Below are 21,796 nucleotides of genomic sequence, written 5' to 3'. Positions count from 1 at the left end.
ATACAATTCTATTTAGCTGTATACTTACTGTAAAACACTACAATTTACAGGGTCAAGCCTCTTGAGATGTGAGCAAAAATACCTTTGTGCCAAATTGCATGTAATTGTTTCTACATAAAGATATCAGAAGGGGCTGAACCTCTCAAGACTACCATTTGAGGCCCCATCTTGAGCATGCATTTTATAAATAGTAAATTACCTTCTGCATTTTTTATAACATAGGTTTCTGGTAATGGCAGGGCTTTTTTTTACCCAATGATGTCTGTGTAGAGCGTAATGAAATATTCAAGTAAAGCAGAGGCAATTACATGACCTAGTGTATACCGTTTCTGAAGGCTTCGCAGAAGAAACTGACTGGTCATAGGGCAGTTCATAAAAATGCCTGATGGACTGGTACATCTTTAGCCTGGTAGGCCTGTCTAAATTGTCCTAAAGGCCTCAAGGACAATAAAAAATGTCCCGGTGCGTTAAAAATGCCTGAGCCAGGCCCTCCCGAGTGGTGCAGTGGTCTAAATAAAACACTGCATCGCAGTGCTAGCTGTGCCACTAGAGATCTCTATATATATACCTCTGGCCCTTCTTTGGACACTGTGTTAACTAACCTCCAGATGAGCTTCAATGCCATACAACTGAAATGACATCATTTGAGTCAATTGGAGTTGTACCTGTTGATGTATTTCAAGGCCTACCTTCAATCTCAGTGCCTCTTTCCTTGACATCATAGGAAAATCAAAAGAAATCAGCCAAGACCTCAGAAAATGAATTGTAAACCTCCACAAGTCTGGTTCATCCATTGCAGCAATTTCCAAACACCTGAAGGTACCACATTCATCTGTACAAACAACAGTATGGAAGTATAAACACCATGGGACCACGCAGCCGTTATACCGCTCAGGAAGGAGACACGTTCTGTCTCCTAGAGATGAACGTACTTTGGTGCGAATAGTGCAAATCAATGACAGAATAACAGCAAAGGACCTTGCGAAGATGCTGGAGGAAACAGGAACAAAAGTATCTATATCCACAGTAAAACAAGTCTTATATCGACATAACCTGAAAGGTCGCTCAGCAAGAAAGAAGCCACTGCTCCAAAACCGCCATTAAAAAAGCCAGACTACGGTTTGCAACTGCACATGGGGAAAAAGTTCATACTTTTTGGAGAAATGTCCTCTGGTCTGACGAAACAAAATAGAACTGTTTGGCCATAATGACCATCATTATGTTTGGAGGAAAAAGGGGGAGTCTTGTAATCTGAAGAGCACCATCCCAATCGTGAAGCACGGGGCCGGCAGCATCATGTTGTGGAGGTGCGTTGCCTCAGGAGGGACTGGTGCAATTCACAAAATAGACAGCAACATGAGGAAGGAAAATTATGTGGATATATTGAAGCAACATCTCAAGACATCAGTCTGGAAGTTAAAGCTTGGTCGCAAATGGGTCTTCCAAATGGACAATGACCCCAAGCATGCTTTAAAAGTTGTGGCAAAATGGCTTAGTGGCCATCACAAAGCCCTGACCTCAATCCTATAGAACATGTGTGGGCAGAACTGAAAAAGCTTGTGCGAGCAACGAGGCCTTCAAACCTGACTCAGTTACACCAGCTCTGTCAGGAGGAATGGGCCACAATTCACCCAACTTATTGTGGGAAGCTTGTGGAAGGCTACCCGAAACGTTTGACCCAAGTTAAGCAATTTAAAGGCAATGCTACCAAATGCTAATTGAGTGTATGTAAACCTCTGACCCACTGGGAATGTGATGAAGGGAATAAAATCTGAAATAAATCATTCTCTCCACTATTATTCTGACATTTCACATTCTTAAAATAAAGTGGTGATCCTAACTGACCTAAGAGAGGGAATTTTAAATAGGATTAAATGTCAGGAATTGTGAAAAACTGAGTTTACTGTATTTGGTGTATAACTGTACATTGGCCGTATACCACACACCCTCATGCCTTACTTATCCAAAGTACATGCATAGTACTTTGTGAGGGGCACACAATATGCAGCCTTTGGTATACATTAGCCTTTCAATAATAAACAGATGTTGAACACTATTTAAGTGGCTGTAATTAAGAATGTTTTCAGTCAACTCACCTGGTAATGCAAGGGTTAAATGAACCGCAAAACAACTTACACTCACACTGAGGAACCCCGGTGTTCTCACTGAAAAAAACAGCGGTGCTTGGCTATTCATGTTGTAAATAAAGTCTGGAAATGTCTCAACATGTTCCTGAATAAACCTTACCAGCTGTTCAAAAATAGCTTGGTAGAAATAAGGGTGACAATACCTTGAAGGGACAATTCCATGGCCACATTTTTATTAAAGCACAGATGTTCTGGGGAATTAGTTTTGGATGTTTAAGAACTATTCTTGAAGGAAGTAGTATCAGGAAAAGAGCAGAAGGCCCTTAGCCCTCCTACATTGCACAGTTGGTGGTATAATCTGCCATGGCTTTGGGAAGCTTTAGTTACCAAACGGTCATTGACAATGCAGGTTAGGTTCACTTTTAGGTTTTGATTATGTAGTCGAATGTCAAAAAACGGTTATTTTAATCCCAATTCCACAAACACAAGGAGGAGGCAGACAGTCAGTCTCTACAGTCCTTTAAGATCTTTATTTTCTTAGTATTAAAAAGTGGTTTACAGGATAGAAGTAACACAGAACAAAAACACAAGGTCGTTTGGCTTTTCATCCCGAGCAGGGTCGATCCTTTCGGCTCTTCCCGGTCAGGGTCACTCTCATCCATTCCCCTCTACCCAGACACGGCAGTAGTGATGCGTGTTTCAATCAGTGTAGAGGAAGTGGAGGAGACAAGTCAAAATGAAATGTCTGAAGCTTTGACACATGGATTGTGTAGGTGTGCCATTCAGTTGGTGAACGGGAAAGACAAAATATTTAAGTGCGTTTGAACAGGGAATAGTAGTAGGTTCCCTTGGGCACCAGTTTGTGTCAAGAACGGCAACCCTGCCGGGTTTTTCAAGCTCAATAGTTTCCTGCGTGTATAAAGAATGGTCCACCACCCAAAGTACATCCAGCCAACTTGACACAACTGTGGTAAGTATTGGAGTCAACATTGGCCAGCATCCCTGTGGAACACCCGCGACACCTTGTCGAGTCCGTTCCTCGACTAATTGAGACTGTTCTGATGGCAAAGGGGGACTCAATATTCAATATTTAGGAAGATGTTCCTCACGTTTTGTACACCCAGTGAATTGTATTCATTATAAATGAGGCAAAGTGTATAAATGTATTCAGCTGGAGGTCCTGTTTCTATCACAATAATGATCATTGATAATGCTGTACTGTATTTGCCACCGACGGGAAATGAAGGTGAAGTTGGCTGAAAACTCCTTTGACTCTGGTTCATTCATCTGAGCTATAATGAAGACCCCATCTATGTCATCTCAAATACAACGATATTCAGAGAGGAAAGTGTGGGTCAAGAATACTGACGTGTCAACCGGAGAATGATTTCTTGGTAAAAGCGGACTGTTTATTTGCTTGACCCAGCAATTCACCTTTCCCCTCAGGTACTAATTAAAACGAGCTGTGCCATCAGCCATCCCTATTGAACCGGCCTCAGAGACTTTTAAGATTCCCACATGTAAAGAGAGCGTGTGAGCTATAGAAAGAACATTAGCTCTTTGGGAGAGGGCTTTTGTAAACGGATGTTAAAAACATTCTCTGCCTTACTCCGTTTGGATGACAAAATATCTGTTCACACGTTCTGTCATTGCAGGGGTTGAAATGATGCATTCTGATGTAGCAAGTTCCCAAAAACCAGGCTTGCACTTTTCTCATACTACATGCTTTAATTTCCTTTCTTTCTTTCTTTCTTTCTTTCTTTCTTTCTTTCTTTCTTTTTTCCTTCTCTCCTCTTTTTTCGCTCCGTTTCTTTTTCTCTTTCCTCTGCCTCGACTCTGTTCTCGGATCCTCTTTGGAACTAATGACACCATTGAGACGGCTTGAGTGTAAAAAGTGGCACGGCAACATATTTAAATTATTCAGTAGTGTTTCCTCTGTCACTGAGACAGAAGACAATTATGGAAAACCAGGGAGACTGTACTGTATGGCTATAAACTCACGAGGGCTTGTGTTGTGTTTGTCTATCTCTGACTTAGATGCAAATCTCCATCATCAATTCCCATTTCCTGTTGACTGAATATTTCCCTATTAAGCAGGCCTCTATGTAGCTTGATCCAGCGACATTCACGCTTCTCAAGGTATAGGCGATGTGCTGGGAGAGTGTTATTTACCCTTCATGGTTGACGTGACTTCCAACACAGAAGGCTATTACGAGCTGTCCTTCCCTATGTGCAATGCTTTTTCGAAAGAAGGGGGTTGAAAGCTTTGCAAGCGAATGTGGTACATACTCAATTATACAAGCACTTGAGGGAGACAAGTGTTCATGCATATACAAGGGGGGCTGCTATATAAAGGAAACATGCTGTTTTATCCTGGTGACATTTGTCTGCTCCTTAATGTCAACTCACCTCAAAGACATGGGAAGTATGGGAAGACTTTTTGGAGCCATCTGCTTCGAGGGTCATACAGAGAGTGAATACATGTATATCTGCAATATCCAACTTTTTGTTTTGTTGCATGTGTGTTGACATTTTTCTTTGGGTATGAAACAATGTACGTTATGGTAATATTTCAAAAGATGTATTCACTTCAATGAGACAATTCCATTGATGCCCCACCTATTCCTACATTTCAATAATTCCTCATATCAGATGTTTGTATATAGTATGATAATAGTTGTATATACACTGTTGTACCTGGACCCAAAAGGTTTATACCTGGAACCTAAAATTGTTATTCAGCTGTCCCCATAGGAGAACCCGTGAAAGAACCCTTTTTGGTTCCAGGTAGAAACCTTTTGGGTCCAGGTACAACCCTTTTGGGTGTCATGTAAAAAAATTTCCACAGAGGGTTCTACATGGAACCCAAAATAGTTCTGCATGATACCAAAAAAATGGGAATTTAGTCCAGTTGGAGTCTCAGGAGTTTCCAGGTTTGGTTTTGTCTATGTTTTGTCTGTTAGCCTTTACAGCAGCTTAACGCCTAATAGTAATGGAACTTTAATTATTTAAGGTCTTCCGGAAACAGCGTCTGGGGACCTAAATCTCTTTTGCACCATTAGAGTATCTTTCTGGCCACCTGGATGTACAGCTTTCATGACAGTAAATAAAACATCTACGGAGTAACGGTAAATAATGGAATAATACAGAGTGGAAATGGAAGGGAAGGAAATGGAGCGTTAGAAGGTGCACATTTGTATGTGGCTTCGACTCGGGCTAAAACTTGCATCCTCTATTTTTTTGCTACCAAAGTCCTACTGTTGTTTATGCAGGAAATGAAGCTTCAAAGTAGCCTTAGAATAGCATACTATATACCGTGTCTTCAGAAAGTATTTATACCCCTTGACTTATTACACACTTTGTAGTGTTAGAGCCTGAGTTATATATTTTGTCTCATATATTTTGTCTTATATATTATATATTTTGTCTCACCCTTCTACACAAAATACCCATAATGACAAAGTGAAAACATGTATTTATTATACATTTATGCAAATATCTCATTTACATAAGTATTCACACCCCTGAGTCAATACTTTGTAGAAGCACCTTTTCTGGGTATGTTTCGAAGAGCTTCCAACACATGGATTGTGCAAGATTGCCCATTATTCTTTTCAAAATAATTACCTCCAGCAACTGTTAGGAAGAATGCCTGTATCTATGTAGTGACTGTGTATATTCATACACCATCCAAAGTCTAATAATAACTTCACCATGCTCATAGGGATATTACCCATCTACCAATAGGTGTGCTTCTTTGGCATTGGAAAACCTCCCTGGTCTTTGTGCATAAATCTGTGTTTGAAATTCACTGCTCGAATGAGGGACCTTACAGATAGTCATTCAACAACCATGCAACTTATTATATGAATTGTCAAGCAAATGTTTACTCCTGAACGTATTTAGGCTTGCCATAACAAAGGGGTTTAATACTTTTTGATTCAAGACATTTCAGCTTTTCCTTTTTAATTAATTTTTGAACATTTTGAAAAATACTTCCACTTTGACATGATGGGGTATATTATGTAGGCCAGCGACAAAGAATCTCAATTTAATCCATTTTAAATTCAGGCTATAACACAACAAAATTTGAAAAAAAGTCAAGGGGTGTGAATACTTTCTGAAGGCACTGTAGCTTTTCTAGCTTAACGTTCACCTATAAGGTCCATGACATTGTCCATTGTCCAGGGTGATACAATTAACAAATACTGTATATGGTAAATGGTGTAGTGATAGCTCGGGTCCAGGGCTTTAGTGTGCGTTCCTTCACGTGCTCACCCACGTTCTGGACCATAGCTAGTGTAGATGTAGTACTACCAAACAAAGAGAAACGGAGTTGAAACCGAAACCGAAGTGTGTTGATTACAGTAGGCACTTGTTATTATAATGGTAAATCAGCAGGTTAACTGTATTATTTGGTTTAGAAAAGCTTTGGTGATGTCTAATGTAACGAAATAGAATGCAGGTAAAGGTTACAGTATGTCAGTGATGAATTCATAATCTAATAAGTCCCTGCCTGTTGTGCAATTATTGAGTTTTTAATAAAGGTCACGGTGAGAGTGTAAAATGCCATCGTATATCAATCTGTGTTTATTATCTGTTTAATCAGTGTGCCAAAGCCACTCAAATCTTTCGTAAATCCTTTTATTATTATCTGAAATATAAATAAAATCTACATTGACTTGTTAGTCATAAATTACTTGTAAATACACAGTACAACTAGTTTTTGAATTGACATTTCATTCAATTAATTCCATTCCAAGGAGTAAGACCGATTAAGGTCCACAATGGGTGTATGCATATTTTGTTTTTCATCACAAGTGACCTTTTCCTTTGCACAAATCTGGTATTGAATTCAACTGTGATTTATGTTGCTTAGCTACTGTATGCAGACATAGAACATTGAAATACTATTCTGCGATACAGTTATTGCAGAATATTGAATACAGTGAGGAGTAAAAATGCAAACCGGCACACCAAATGTTAAATAATGTGCAATGTCCCTGTCATAACCTTGTTGAGTAAAGTAAAGTAAATGCATGTATAGAGTATAGGTTTTCCAGCACACAGCTTTGACCTACTACTGTCACTGTGTTGGTATTGTACCTACACAAACTATGTGTAGGCAGGTTGCTAATGCTAACAGCCTAATGTATACTCTTCAGAGGTACTGCATAATGGACTTAACAGTGTCCTGCTATTAAAATGATGTATACTGGTATGTATACAGTATATATCACTTGGCTGTATGTATTTTTAGATATAGGCCTATTTTAAAAGTGTATTACTGTGACGTCACCAACATTATTGCAACAAGAAATACAAGTACAAACATAACTTTAAGCTACATTGAACAAAAATATAAACGCAACATGTAAAATGTTGGTCACATGTTTCATCAGCTGAAATAAAAGATCCCTGGAATTTTCCATCCGCACAATGTGCCCAAATTTTTTACATCCCTGTTAGTGATCATTTTTCCTTTGCCAAGATAATCCATTCACATGACATGTGTGGCATGTCAAGAAACTGATTAAACAGCATGATCATTACACGGGTGCACATTGTGCTGAGGACCAGAAAATGCCACTCTAAAATGTGCAGTTTTGTCACACAACACAATGCCACAGATGTCTCAAGTTTTGAGGGAGCGTGCAATTGGCATGCTGACTGCAGGAGTGTCCACCAGAGCTATTACCAGAGAATTGAATGTTCATTCCTCAACCATTAGCCGCCTCCAACATCATTTTAGAGAATTTTGCAGTATATACAACTGGCCTCACAACAGCAGACCATGTGCATGGTGTTGATCCAAATCAGTCAGGTTTCAAGACTAGTCATTCAACTGAGACTGCTCTCCTCTGTATCACGGAGGCGCTCCGCACTGCTAAAGCTAACTCTCTCTCCTCTGCTCTCATCCTTCTAGATCTATCGGCTGCCTTCGATACTGTGAACCATCAGATCCTCCTCTCCACCCTCTCCGAGTTGGGCATCTCCGGCGCGGCCCACGCTTGGATTGCGTCCTACCTGACAGGTCGCTCCTACCAGGTGGCGTGGCGAGAATCTGTCTCCTCACCACGCGCTCTCACCACTGGTGTCCCCCAGGGCTCTGTTCTTGGCCCTCTCCTATTCTCGCTATACACCAAGTCACTTGGCTCTGTCATAACCTCACATGGTCTCTCTTATCATTGCTATGCAGACGACACACAATTAATCTTCTCCTTTCCCCCTTCTGATGACCAGGTGGCGAATCGCATCTCTGCATGTCTGGCAGACATATCAGTGTGGATGACGGATCACCACCTCAAGCTGAACCTCGGCAAGACGGAGCTGCTCTTCCTCCCGGGGAAGGACTGCCCGTTCCATGATCTCGCCATCACGGTTGACAACTCCATTGTGTCCTCCTCCCAGAGCGCCAAGAACCTTGGTGTGATCCTGGACAACACCCTGTCGTTCTCACTAACATCAAGGCGGTGGCCCGTTCCTGTAGGTTCATGCTCTACAACATCCGCAGAGTACGACCCTGCCTCACACAGGAAGCGGCGCAGGTCCTAATCCAGGCACTTGTCATCTCCCGTCTGGATTACTGCAACTCGCTGTTGGCTGGGCTCCTGCCTGTGCCATTAAACCCCTTCAACTCATCCAGAACGCCGCAGCCCGTCTGGTGTTCAACCTTCCCAAGTTCTCTCACGTCACCCCGCTCCTCCGTTCTCTCCACTGGCTTCCAGTTGAAGCTCGCATCCGCTACAAGACCATGGTGCTTGCCTACGGAGCTGTGAGGGGAACGGCACCTCAGTACCTCCAGGCTCTGATCAGGCCCTACACCCAAACAAGGGCACTGCGTTCATCCACCTCTGGCCTGCTCGCCTCCCTACCACTGAGGAAGTACAGCTCCCGCTCAGCCCAGTCAAAACTGTTCGCTGCCCTGGCCCCCAATGGTGGAACAAACTCCCTCACGACGCCAGGACAGCGGAGTCAATCACCACCTTCCGGAGACACCTGAAACCCCACCTCTTTAAGGAATACCTAGGATAGGTTAAGTAATCCCTCTCACCCCACCCCCCTAAGTTTTAGATGCACTATTGTCTGGATGTCATAAGGTGAATGCACCAATTTGTAAGTCGCTCTGGATAAGAGCGTCTGCTAAATGACTTAAATGTAAAATGTAAATGTAATGTAATGTGTCGTGTGGGCGAGCGGTTTGCTGATGTCAACGTTGTGAACAGAGTGCCCCATGGTGGCAGTGGGGGCAGGCTTAAGCTACCGACAATGAACACTATTGCATTTTATCGATGGCAATTTGAATGCACAGAGATAACGTGACGAGAACCTGAGGCCCATTGTTGTGCCATTCATCAGCTGCCATCACCAGCTTGATAATGTATGGCCTCATGTCGCAAGGAAAATGTCCCAGTTCTTCCATGGCCTGCATACTCACCAGACAAGTCATCTATTGAGCATGTTTGGGATGCTCTGGATCCACTTGTATGACAGCGTGTTCCAGTTCCCGCCAATATCCAGAAATTTTGCACTGCCATTGAAGAGGAGTGGGACAACAGTACACAGGCCACAATCAACCGCCTAATCAACTGTAGGCGAAGGAGATATGTTGCACTGTATGAGACAAATTGTGGTTCACCAGATACTGACTGGTTTTCTGATCCATGCCATTAGCTTTTTTAAAAGATGTCTATGACCAACAGATGCTTATCTGTATTCCCAGTCATGTGAAATCTATAGATTAGGGCTTAATGAATTCCTTTCAATTGACTGATTTCCTAACGTGAACTGTAACGCAGTAAAATCTTTGAAATAGTTGCGTATATTTTTTCAGTATATGATAATGCATCACTGGGTTGTCCCGAACCAGGTGCTTTGCTATGAGACCAAGGCCTTGGGAAGTGGGTGATTAGTGGCATTCCCTCCGGCATGATGCACTTGTTCTCTGTATTAAAACCAAAACCCTGCTTTTATTCCCTTTAGGGTCTATTAAGTGGGGGGTTGCCATAACAACGCGTTGGCAGGATATTGCCTAGATACGGCATAATGGGTCTCCTGACACAACTTGGTCTGCTCCTGTGGAAGAACTTCACTCTCCGGAAGAGACAAAAGGTAACTAACTACACACCCTCAAAATAAATCAACCTACATCTGCTAAAATTATGGACACAGGGCCGTAACTACGGTTAAAGTTTTAGTGAGGTCTGGAAAAAGATTTTACTGCATTTCTATCAAATTAAAAAACTTTAAAATGCTATTTGAAGAACAGCAAAGACAAGGAAAAATGACCTGAGCCATTATCACCTTGGCTGCTATAGGTTCATTCATCTCATGCGATCTACAAAGAGTCGGTCTTTGTTTGTTTGGTGGATGTCTGTAGACATGGGAGCAGCAAAACTTTTTTACTTCTGTTTTAAAATGGCATTTTGTCTGGTATCTCGCAAACACACTCTCATCAGCTTCTCTAGAATAGTTACCTGTGAGGCCGGCTGCAAGTGTGATTTGTTTCACGTCACCCTCAGTCTGTGCCACGAGAGGGCGGAGTTAGCCGTTTGAGAGAGTGGCGAATTTGACGCTAAAAAGTTCTGGGAGGAAAATCCAGGGGATGCAGGCAAACATAACGAACAAACCACTGTTCAAGATTTCACTAGTTGCAAAGATGCAGGTGCAATTAGAACTCGGTCAGATCAAGAATATCAGCGTTCTGAGCTTTGATCAACTCTGGAAGCAATATTTCTATCATATATATATATACAGTGGGGAGAACAAGTATTTCATACACTGCCGATTTTGCAGGTTTTCCTACTTACAAAGCATGCAGAGGTCTGTAATTTTTATCATAGGTACACTTCAACTGTGAGAGACGGAATCTAAAACAAAAATCCAGAAAATCACATTGTATGATTTCTAAGTAATTAATTAGCATTTTATTGCAGCTCCCTCCAAAGATTTTCTACTGGGTTCAGGTCTGGAGACTGGCTAGGCCACTCCAGGACCTTGAGATGCTTCTTACGGAGCCACTCCTTAGTTGTCCTGGCTGTGTGTTTCGGGTCGTTGTCATGCTGGAAGACCCAGCCACGACCCATCTTCAATGCACTTACTGAGGGAAGGAGGTTGTTGGCCAAAATCTTGCGATACATGGCCCCATCCATCCTCCCCACAATACGATGCAGTCGTCCTGTCCCCTTTTCAGAAAAGCATCCCCAAAGAATGATGTTTCCACCTCCATGCTTCACGGTTTGGATGGTGTTCTAGGGGTTGTACTCATCCTTCTTCTTCCTCCAAACACGGCGAGTGGAGTTTAGATCAAAAAGCTCTATTTTTGTCTCTTCAGACCACATGACCTTCTCCCAATCCTGTTCTGGATCATCCAGATGGTCATTGGCAAACATCAGACGGGCCTGGACATGCGCTGGCTTGAGCAGGGGGACCTTGCGTGCGCTGCAGGATTTAAATCCATGACGGCGTAGTGTGTTACTAATGGTTTTCTTTGAGACTGTGGTCCCAGCTCTCTTCAGGTCATTGACCAGGTCCTGCCGTGTAGTTCTGGGCTGATCCCTCACCTTCCTCATGATCATTGATGCCGAGGTGAGATCTTGCTTGGAGCCCCAGACCGAGGGTGATTGACTGTCATCTTGAATTTCTTCCATGTTCTAATAATTGGGCCAACAGTTGCTGCCTTCTCACCAAGCTGCTTGCCTATTGTCCTGTAGCCCACCCCAGCCTTGTTCAGGTCTACAATTTTATCCCTGATGTCCTTACACCCTCTCTGGTCTTGGCCATTGTGGAGAGGTTGGAGTCTGTTTGATTGAGTGTGTGAACAGGTGTCTTTTATACAGGTAACGAGTTCAAACAGGTGCAGTTTATACAGGTGATGAGTGGAGAACAGGAGGGATTCTTAAAGAAAAACTAACAGGTCTGTGAGAGCCGTAATTCTTACTGGTTGGTAGGTGATCAAATACTTATGTCATGCAATAAAATGCTAATTAATTACTTAAAAATCATGCAATGTGATTTTCTGGATTTTTGTTTCAGATTCCGTCTCTCACATTTGAAGTGTACCTATGATACAAATTACAGACCTCTACATGCTTTGTAAGTAGGAAAACCTGCAAAATCGGTAGTGTATCAAATACTTGTTCTCTTAACTATATATACAGTACCAGTCAAAAGTTTGGACAGACCTACTGATGCAAGGGTTTTTCTTAATTTTTTACTATTTTCTATGAAATAACACATATGGAATCATGTAGTAAACAAAAAAGTGATTAAACAAATCAAAATATATTTTATATTTGAGATTCTTCAAAGTAGCCAACCTTTGCCTTGGTGACAGCTTTGCACAGTCAGCTTTGGACATTCTCTGAACCAGCTTCACATGGAATTATTTTAGAACTGTCTTGAAGGAATTCCCACATATGGAAATATTAAGAAAAACCCTTGAATGAGTAGGTGTGTCCAAACCTTTGACTGGTACTGTATATATATATTTAAAATACGAATTAGAAAGCACTACCGCGGTGTACTCATATGTAGTTGGCCATAAGTTAGTAAGAACCTCTAAGGTATTGTGTTAGGGCAAAAATAGAGGGATTTGTCTTAAAAACTAGTACATTTCTACGTGAGCTGCTGCCCGAATTCTCTCGCTGGATAAAGGTTTTTACCCTGACACACACAAACTGTGTCACATTCAATTTGCAGAGATTCATCCCTTCTAAATGTTATGTCACTTGCCCCCTGTGTTTAATCTTTAACAAAGTCAGCCTGATGGGAATGGATGGGGCTTTGGGAATGAGTGGTCAAAAGTTTATTTAAAAAAGCTAGACTATACCTTTACCCACCAAAACATCCACCTACAGTATTACGTTAAATTCGATAACATAGGGGTATGTGAATATGACACACATACAATTGTCTCTGTCTTTGCAACTGCTTTTATAGTGGAGCATAAAGACTGGTTTTTGATAAATAAATAAATCCCCCTTGAACCTCCTTCAGTGAGATTCAAAAATGGGCTCTTCATACTCTTCCTTGATTTTATGGTCAGAGAGTCCAAGGACATTTACAACGCCCACTCGTTATTCTGGTCTCTGTCAATTCCTGCTGACTCCTCATCTTAGCCAAGGTTGGAGTGTGACATCCCAAATTTGTGACCAGCTGAATTTCACTACACAGCTTTGACTGTAATGTCAAATTTGAGTAATTTAGCAGACACTCTTATCCAGAGAAACTTAAGGGAGCAAATAAGGTTAAGTGCCTTGATCAAGTATCAGCAGATTTCTATCTGCTAACATTGAAGATCCATCCTCATCTTCTCATCTAATACAAAACTACATACAGATGTAGGATTATAATTGGATCACCCTGTTGCAGGAGAACTTTCAGGAAATGTCGAACTTGTAGTGTATTTGAGGTTTAAAAAAGCTTCGGGATTTTGTCATTTCCACTTTTACATTTCAGACTTGATTTCCCATTATGAAAAATGTATCCCCCTTAAAAATGTCTATTGATTGTAATCCACGCAATAATTCACATTTCCTGGTGCTGCAGGATTATTTTCCTACTGTAGAAAACTGTCTCAAATTAATTTCATCACCCTGTTGCAGGAGAAATTTCCTGTGATGCAGTAAATGTAAAACTTGTTGTGTATTTGAGGTTTAAAAAGGCTTCTGAAGTGTGTAATGAATGTCAGGACTCTGTGTCAGGCTCAGGTTAAAGGTTCAACTCCCATTATCCCTGGCAAATTCCCCCAACCCTAGTCGTTAGCTCCTCACCTCACTCTCATTACACACACACAACCCTCTCTCTCACACAAGCCTAATGTAGCAGCTAATGATGTATAGGCCATATAATAGTCTGTGATATTACCAACCAGCCATAAGGGAACAGACTATACTGACTAAAGAGAGAGACCCATTATGGCCATTGCTCTCCGGGTTCCCTGGGATGTCCCTAACCCCATTGAAGATGAAATTTTAAATGGTTAAGGTAAGGGGTTATGGTTAGGGTAAGGGTAGGGGTTAAGATAGGATTGGATTGGTGTTTAGGGTAGGGACATCCCAAGAATCCCAGATTGCACCAACCAGAGCCATGTATTTAGGGAGTTGGGATAATGCATTATGATGGATTTACATGACCCATCAACTTTCTATGGCAGCCATGTTAGCTTCCCATTAACATTACATGGGGAATATTTAAACAACACTCCGTAACTGAACATCTAAAATGTGAACAATATTAACAGTTCTAAAAGTTGGCCTAACTCTCAAAATATCTAGGAACATACAGAGAAGAAACTGTCAGATGCGTCACAATACCCCCAGAACTAGCCGCATTGGGAGCCAAATTTAAAATGGTATACATTAAATACATGGAGCGGGGTGGAAAAAAGTCCCGGAAGTGACCCAGTGGTCTCCTTTGTTTGTGCGGTTGTGATGGGGGGAGAGTGTCCACTTCACAGGAGGTTGGATGGCACCTTAATTGGGGAGGCATGAAAGACATGAGCCACTGGAGAGCAGACTGGCCAGTCCTTACAGTGAAGGGCAGGTCACACAGGTAGTAGTTGAAGTGTTTGATGGACTCCACTACAGCGAGGAGCTCTCACCGGGTGACACGGTAGCGGTGCTTGTGCTTTTTGAATGTCTTGCTGAAGTACGCCACTACTGTCTCCCCTTCTGCTCACATCTGTGTCCAGGATACAGGTCACAGTGGGGTCAGGGGGCACGAGCACAGGAGCCTCGATCAGTGCATGCTTGAGGGTTTTCAAGGCCTCCTGGCACTCTGCTGTCGTGAGAAGGACTGGTCCTTCCGTAGCAGGCGGCTTAGGGGAGCGACAACGCTGAAGAAGCCCCATACAATCCTCCAGTAGTATGATGCCATGGCCCAGGATGCTCTTCAGCTGCTGCTGGTTGGTGGGGATGGGCCAGTCTTCGACAGCCCACAATTTGTCCTCCATAATGCTGATTCCCTCCTCCCCCAGATACTCCAATCTCCGCTGTGGAGCTATGCAGCTCCTTCAGGGTTATCTTTGGTCTCTTTGATGCCTCTCTGATTAATGCCCTCCTTGCCTGGTCCTTGAGTTTTGGTGGGCAGCCGTCTCATGACAGGTTTGCCATATTCTTTCCATTTTTTTTATAATGGATTTAATGGTGCTCCGTGGGACGTTCAAAGTTTCTGATATTTTTTTATTACCCAACCATGATCTGTACTTCTCCACAACTTTGTCCCTGACCTGTTTGGAGAGCTTTTTGGTCTTCATGGTGCCGCTTGCTTGATGGTGCCCCTTGCTTAGTGGTGTTGCAGACTCTGGGGCCTTTCAGAACAGGTGTATACAGTATATACTGAGATCATGTGACAGATCATGTGACACTTAGATTTCACACAGGTGGACTTTATTTAACTAATTATGTGACTTCTGAAGGTAATTGGTTGCATCAGATCTTATTTAGGGGCTTCATAGCAAAGGGGGTGAATACATATGCACGCACCACTTTTCTGTTTTTTATTTTTTATAATCTTTTGAAAAAACTTATTTTTTTCATTTCACTTCACCAATTTTGACTATTTTGTGTATGTCCATTACATAAAATCCAAATAAAAATAATTTTAGATTACATGTTGTAATGCAACAAAATAGGAAAAATGCCAAGGGGGATGAATACTTTTGCAAAGCACTGTAAGTAATAAGGCCCCGGGACACTATAGTCTCCTTGTCCTTTGATGCACTCCCTCTGGATGGAGATATGATTGTACTTCTCACACTATGGCTCTGGTAAGCCGTAACCCGGCCAATCCTTATCTATAATGCACAAAAAATAAATGGATGCGCTGATACACCATGGGCTCTGCTGCCTCAGCCATACTGTCAATCTGTCATCAATATTGTCCACTCCTGTTTACAGGGTGTATCTCGTGATCTCAACAAAACAACTTTTGTTATGTGGTGATCGCAAGAAAATGATCTTGTCATCTCATTAAAACCAGGGAATAATTGTTTATTTCATATATCCTTTCTAGACTTCTGTACTAATCAACTGTATGGCAAGAACATAATCATTTAGATGTGATTACATTGGTAAAATCACTGCTCTATGAAAATATATGAATCTTATGGTATTTCTCCAATGCCGAACCTGTGTGTCTTGTTTGCAGTGAAACTGACGCTGTTTGCAAAGAATTCAATAGGAGATTCAATCGTTTCTATTTACACTTTTATCCAACTGTTGGTGCTTGCTTCTGTTTACAGTTCCTTCGGAAAGTATTCAGACCCCTTGACTTTTTCCACATTTTGTTAGGTTTCAGCCGTATTCTAAAATTAATTTAATTTTTTTTTTTTTTTTTTGAAATCAATCAATCTACACGTAATACCCAATAATGACAAAGAAAAAACAGTATTCAGACCTTTTTCTCAGTACTTTGTTGAAGCACCTTTGGCAACAACTACAACCTCCAGTCTTCTTGGGGATGACGCTACAAGCTTGGTACACCTCTATTTGGGGAGTTTCTCCCATTATTCCCTGCAGATCCTCTCAAGCTCTGTCCGGTTGGATGGGAAGCATTGCTCTCTAATGATGTTAGATCGGTCTTAAGTCTGGATTCTGACTGGGCCACTCAAGGACATTCAGAGACTTGTCCCAAAGCCACTCCTGCATTGTCTTGGCTGTGTGCTTAATGTCATTGTCCTGTTGGAAGGTGAACCTTCACCCCAGTCTGAGGTCCTGAGGGCTCTGGAGCAGGTTTTCATCAAGGATCTCTCTGTACTTTGCTCCGTTGATCTTTGCCTTGATCCTGACAAGTCTCCCAGTTCCTGCCGCTGAAAAACATCCCCACAGCATGATGCTGCCACCACCATGCTTCACCGTAAGGATGGTGCCAGGTTTCCTCCAGACATAAAGCTCGGCTCTCATAAAGCTTGGCTTTCAGTTCAATCTTGGTTTCATCAGACCAGAGAATCTTGTTTGTCATGGTCTGAGAGTCCTTTAGGGGCCTTTTGGCAAACTCCAAGTGGGCTGTCAAGTGCCTTTTACTGAGGAGTAGCTTCCGTCTGGTCACTCTACAAAAAGTTCTGTTTGGTGAAGTGCAGCAGAGATGGTTGTCCTTCTGGAAGATACTCCCATCTCCACCGAGAAGCTCTGTCAGAGTGATCATCGGGTTCTTGGTCACCTCCCTGTCCAAGGCCCTTCTCCACCGATTGTTCAGTTTGGATGGGTGGCCAGCTCTAGTAAGAGTCTTGGTGGTTCCAAACTTCTTCCATTTAAGAGTGATGGAGGTCACTGTGTTCTTGGGGACTTTCAATGCTGCAGACATGTTTTGGTACTCTTCCCCAGACCTGTGCCTCAACACAATCCTATCTGGGAGCTCTACGGACAATTCCTTTGACATCATGGCTTGGTTTTTGCTCTGCCATGCACTGTTAACTGTGGGACCTTATAGAGACAGGTTTGTGCCTTTCCAAATCATGACCAATCAATTGAATTTAACACCGGTGGCCTCCAATGAAGTTGTAATAACATTCCAAGGATCATCAATGAAATGTACCTGAGCTCAATTTCCAATCTCATAGCAAAGGATCTGAATACTTATGTAATTAAGGTTGATCTGTTTTTAATTTGTAATAAATTTGCACCAAAAAATAAATGATCTGTTTTCACTTTGTCATTATTGGGTATTGTGTGTAGATAGCTGAGGAGTCTTTATTTATTTAATCAATTTAAAAATGAGGCTGTAACTTAACAAAATGTGGAAAAAGTCAAGGGGTCTGAGTACTTTATGAAGGCACTGTATGCATCCTTTAATAACCACTGTAGTTTGAGATTCTTGTTCCAAACGTTATGCCTTTACAATTTCCGAGTCCCCGTGTGTGTAACTCAAATGTGTATTTGACTCTGGAATGGGAAGGTGTGAAACATATCAACGAGAGAAAGAATCCAATCAATGTTATCTTATAGCCTAAGGTCTCTTCATTATATGTGCTATCACTCCTCATGCCATGAAGGAGAAAACAATATCAGCATTAAACTTTGATTGAATGAAACTATATCAATGAATTTGAATCATATAGAAAAGTGAAAACAACTGTGATTCCGATTCTGATGTTTGTCCGGCAAGAGGAAATCTTAGCACATCTCACATATAACATAGGCCTGAACAAAACATAGAAAACACAGCAGGAAAGAAACAAGAGGAATAGTCAGACAAATAACTGCCCATATGGGGATGAAACTCCTCCCAAAGCATGTGCGCATCATTTAATTGGCTGATTTCTCTGAGCTGATGGGAGATCAGAGCAGTGGTAGAGTGGGTTGTCTGGGCTGGAGATCATACAGGCTTTGCGCTGTATAGGGTGTTCGTTCAGTAGGTGAGGAGGATCCAATCCGTAGCAGTAGGCCACTCCAGTGACATTTTTTTATTTAAATCAGCAAGTTAGTTAAGAACACATTTTTATTTACAACGACAGCCTAGGAACAATGGGTTAACTGCCTTGTTCAGGGGAAGAACGACAGATTTTTACCTTGTCAGCTAGGGAATTTGATCAAGCAACCTTTCAGATGCTGGCCCAACACTTCAACCACTAGGCTACCTGCCACCTATACAAATCATCAAAAACATACAGTGCGAAACTTGAAAGTAGTTGTGGTTCTCACAATCAAGCGAAATGATACAATGTAGGCCTATAACATGTGCACCAGTGATCTGTGGAAAGGAAACAACGCGATATACAGCGTAACAACTTCACACACAGATGTGAGATTTTTTTCCGCTAGAGAAGCAATTGTCCTCTTAAATTGTAATTCAAAGTTGCACATGAAAATATTTAGCAACCTATGACAGTCTGCTCTGCCCATTCCTCCCCTTTACACCGGGGCTTACAAAAATATAGGGCTGCTATAAGACCTAAATGGGAAAATAATGGACCCATGAAATAACTATAAAATAGCTCACCACTACCATGAGCGGTATATATTTAAGGTATTAGTTGAATGGGGACAACAGCCTTTCTGAAAATACATTTAAATCATGTTTTAATTCATTTTTTCCCCACCCTACTCAATGTACTCATTGTATTCCATTTCAAATGTGTCTCTCAGTGTGACTTTACTTCCGGGCTATTATGACGCATCTGGCAGTTCATTCTCTGTATGTTACTAGCTAAATATATGGACCTGGTACTAAACAAGAGAGATGTTGCCATGAACAGAGCTCGTTGTCATAGAAACTAAACTGTCTCCAGGGCAGTTTCATTGTTTGGTGTAGATAGAGTATGGCCCTTATTCTTTTCAGTCAATGTCAATCACATGGTTGTTTTGACTTTACCATGGGGACAGTGTTGAGAAAATCCATCCACCAGTACACCAGGCTCCCTGTGGATAAAGCACAGTAGGGTGGGCCTCATTCCAGCAGAGAACAAAAGACTACATAGAAAGTTTTTAAATCAGCTTTTTATTAAAGTTTTGACTTTATAATCGATACTGACGACATGTCATTTGAGGCTTGACAAATCTTGTTTTGTAGCTGAAGCATTCTCTTATTAATCGTGTTAAGAAGATGACAAAGATGTTATTTCATGGCAATCATGAAGGGCTCTGTGTGCGGCTTGTTCCGTGGAATGTCGTCGAAGACAACATAGATATTGTGCACAGATTATGTGTCAGGGGAAAGAAACAAAGGGGATATTGGCTAGCAGAAACTGGATGGGAGGAGAAAGGGTATTTTAGGGGTTAATGTCCAATTAAATTAATCTCTCACCAAGCATTTGGGGATTTTATAACAGGCATTAAACTGTTTTTATTGTACATTATTTCACAATTTCATAGTGAGAGGTTATCTATTCACAAATAAGCTAGTTTAAAGCGGCAGGTAGTCTATTGTGGTTATAGTGTTGGGACAGTAATCAAAAGGTCGCTGGTTCGAATCTCCAAGCAACCTCTTATGCACGGATCCTGTTATAGGGATCAAAATCGACAACATCCGGTGAAACTGGAGCGCACCAAATTCATATGACAAAATCGTGATATTAAACATTCATGAACATACAAGTGTCCTACATAATTTAAAAGCTTAACTTCTTGTTTATCCAGCTGCTTTGTCAGATTTCAAAAAGGTGTCAAGGCGAAAGCATACCATGCGATTATCTGAGGACAGCGTCCCACACACAGAAGCATTAAAAACATTTTCCAAACCAGCACAGGCATCAGAAAAGTCAGAAATAACAATAAAATAAATCTCTTACCTTAGAAGATCTTCCTCTGTTTGCAATCCCAAGAGTCCCGTCTACACATCAAATGGTCGTTTTGTTCTTTATATCCCAAAATTATCACTTTAGTTGCAGCGATGATTCAGTAATCAACCGGTTCCACTCGTTGAACATGCATACAAAGGAATCCCAAAAGTTACCAGTAAACTTCATCCAAACAAGTCTAACAACGATTCTAATCAATCCTCAGGTACCCTAATATGTAAATAAACGATAAAACTTAAGAAGGAGAATAGTGTGTTCATTACCGGAGATAAATAACGAAGTGCGCGCCCTCATCCACGCGTTCCACAAGACTACAGTCCAAATGAGAGCCACTTTGAAAAACTACAAATTCTAGCTCATATTTCAAAAAACAAGCCTGAAGCCCTTTCTAAAGTCTGTTGACATCTAGTGTAAGCCATAGGAACTGCAATCTGGGAGCCAGTCACCTCAAAACAAACATTTCTGGATTGATTTTCCTCAGGTTTTCGCTTGCCATATCAGTTCATATCATACTCTCAGACATTATTTTAACACCTCAGAGTATTTTCTATCCCCTGCAACCAAGTATATGCATATCCTAGCTTCTGGGCCTGAGAAACAGGCAGTTTACTTTGGGCACATCAGTCATCCGAATTCCCGAACACCCAAACAATATGCCCTGACTCTCTTGAAGCACTCATTAGACTATATACAGTTGAAGTCAGAAGTTTACATACACATTAGCCAAATACATTTGAACTCAGTTTTTCACAATTCCTGACATTTAATCCTAGTAAAAATTCCCTATCTTAGGTCAGTTAGGATCACCACTTTATTGCAAGAATGTGAAATGTCAGAATAACCGGAGAGAATTATTTATTTCAGCTTTTCTTTCTTTCACCACATTACCAGTGGGTCAGAAGTTTACATACTGAATTAGTATTTGGTCACATTGCCTTTAAATTGTTTATTTGGGTTAAACGCTTCGGGTAGCCTTCCACAACCTTCCCAAAATAAGTTAGGTGAATTTTGGCCCATTCCTCCTGACAGAGCTGGTGTGACTGAGTCGGGTTTGTAGGCCTCCTTGCCCAGCTACGCTTCTTCAGTTCTTCCCACAAATGTTCTATAGGATTGAGGTCAGTAGTTTGTGATGGCCACTCCAATACCTTGACTTTATTGTCCTTAAGCCATTTTGCCACAACTTCGAAAATATGCTTGGGGTCATTGTCCAGTTGGAAGACCCATTTGCGACCAAGCTTAACTTCCAGACTGATGTCTTGAGATATTGCCTCAATATAGCCACATACTTTTCCTTCCTCATGATGATGTCTATTTTGTGCACCAGTACCTCCTGCAGCAAAGCACCCCCACAACATGATGCTGCAAGCCCTGTGCTTCACGTTTGGGATGGTGCTCTTCGGCATGCAAGCAGTCCCCCTTTTTCCTCCAAACATAACAATGGTCATTATTGCCAAACAGTTCTATTTTTATT

At 41.6% G+C, this 21,796-nt stretch overlaps 1 protein-coding gene across 1 annotated transcript in view; it reads left to right on the top strand.

Moving 5' to 3' along the window:
• Window positions 1-21,796, top strand: part of LOC124014229 (phospholipid-transporting ATPase ABCA1-like) — a 290,281-nt gene that overhangs the window by 4,424 nt on the left and 264,061 nt on the right. Inside the window, exon 2 of the mRNA XM_046329029.1 lies at window positions 10,071-10,199. Within this exon, the coding sequence (XP_046184985.1) occupies window positions 10,134-10,199 (66 nt within the window). The 5' untranslated portion in view covers window positions 10,071-10,133. The remainder of the gene's footprint in view (window positions 1-10,070; window positions 10,200-21,796) is intronic.

This window comes from Oncorhynchus gorbuscha, linkage group LG25 (assembly GCF_021184085.1).
Source record: "Oncorhynchus gorbuscha isolate QuinsamMale2020 ecotype Even-year linkage group LG25, OgorEven_v1.0, whole genome shotgun sequence".
Lineage (NCBI taxonomy): Eukaryota > Metazoa > Chordata > Actinopteri > Salmoniformes > Salmonidae > Oncorhynchus > Oncorhynchus gorbuscha.
This window is presented reverse-complemented; position numbering and strand designations above follow the sequence as displayed.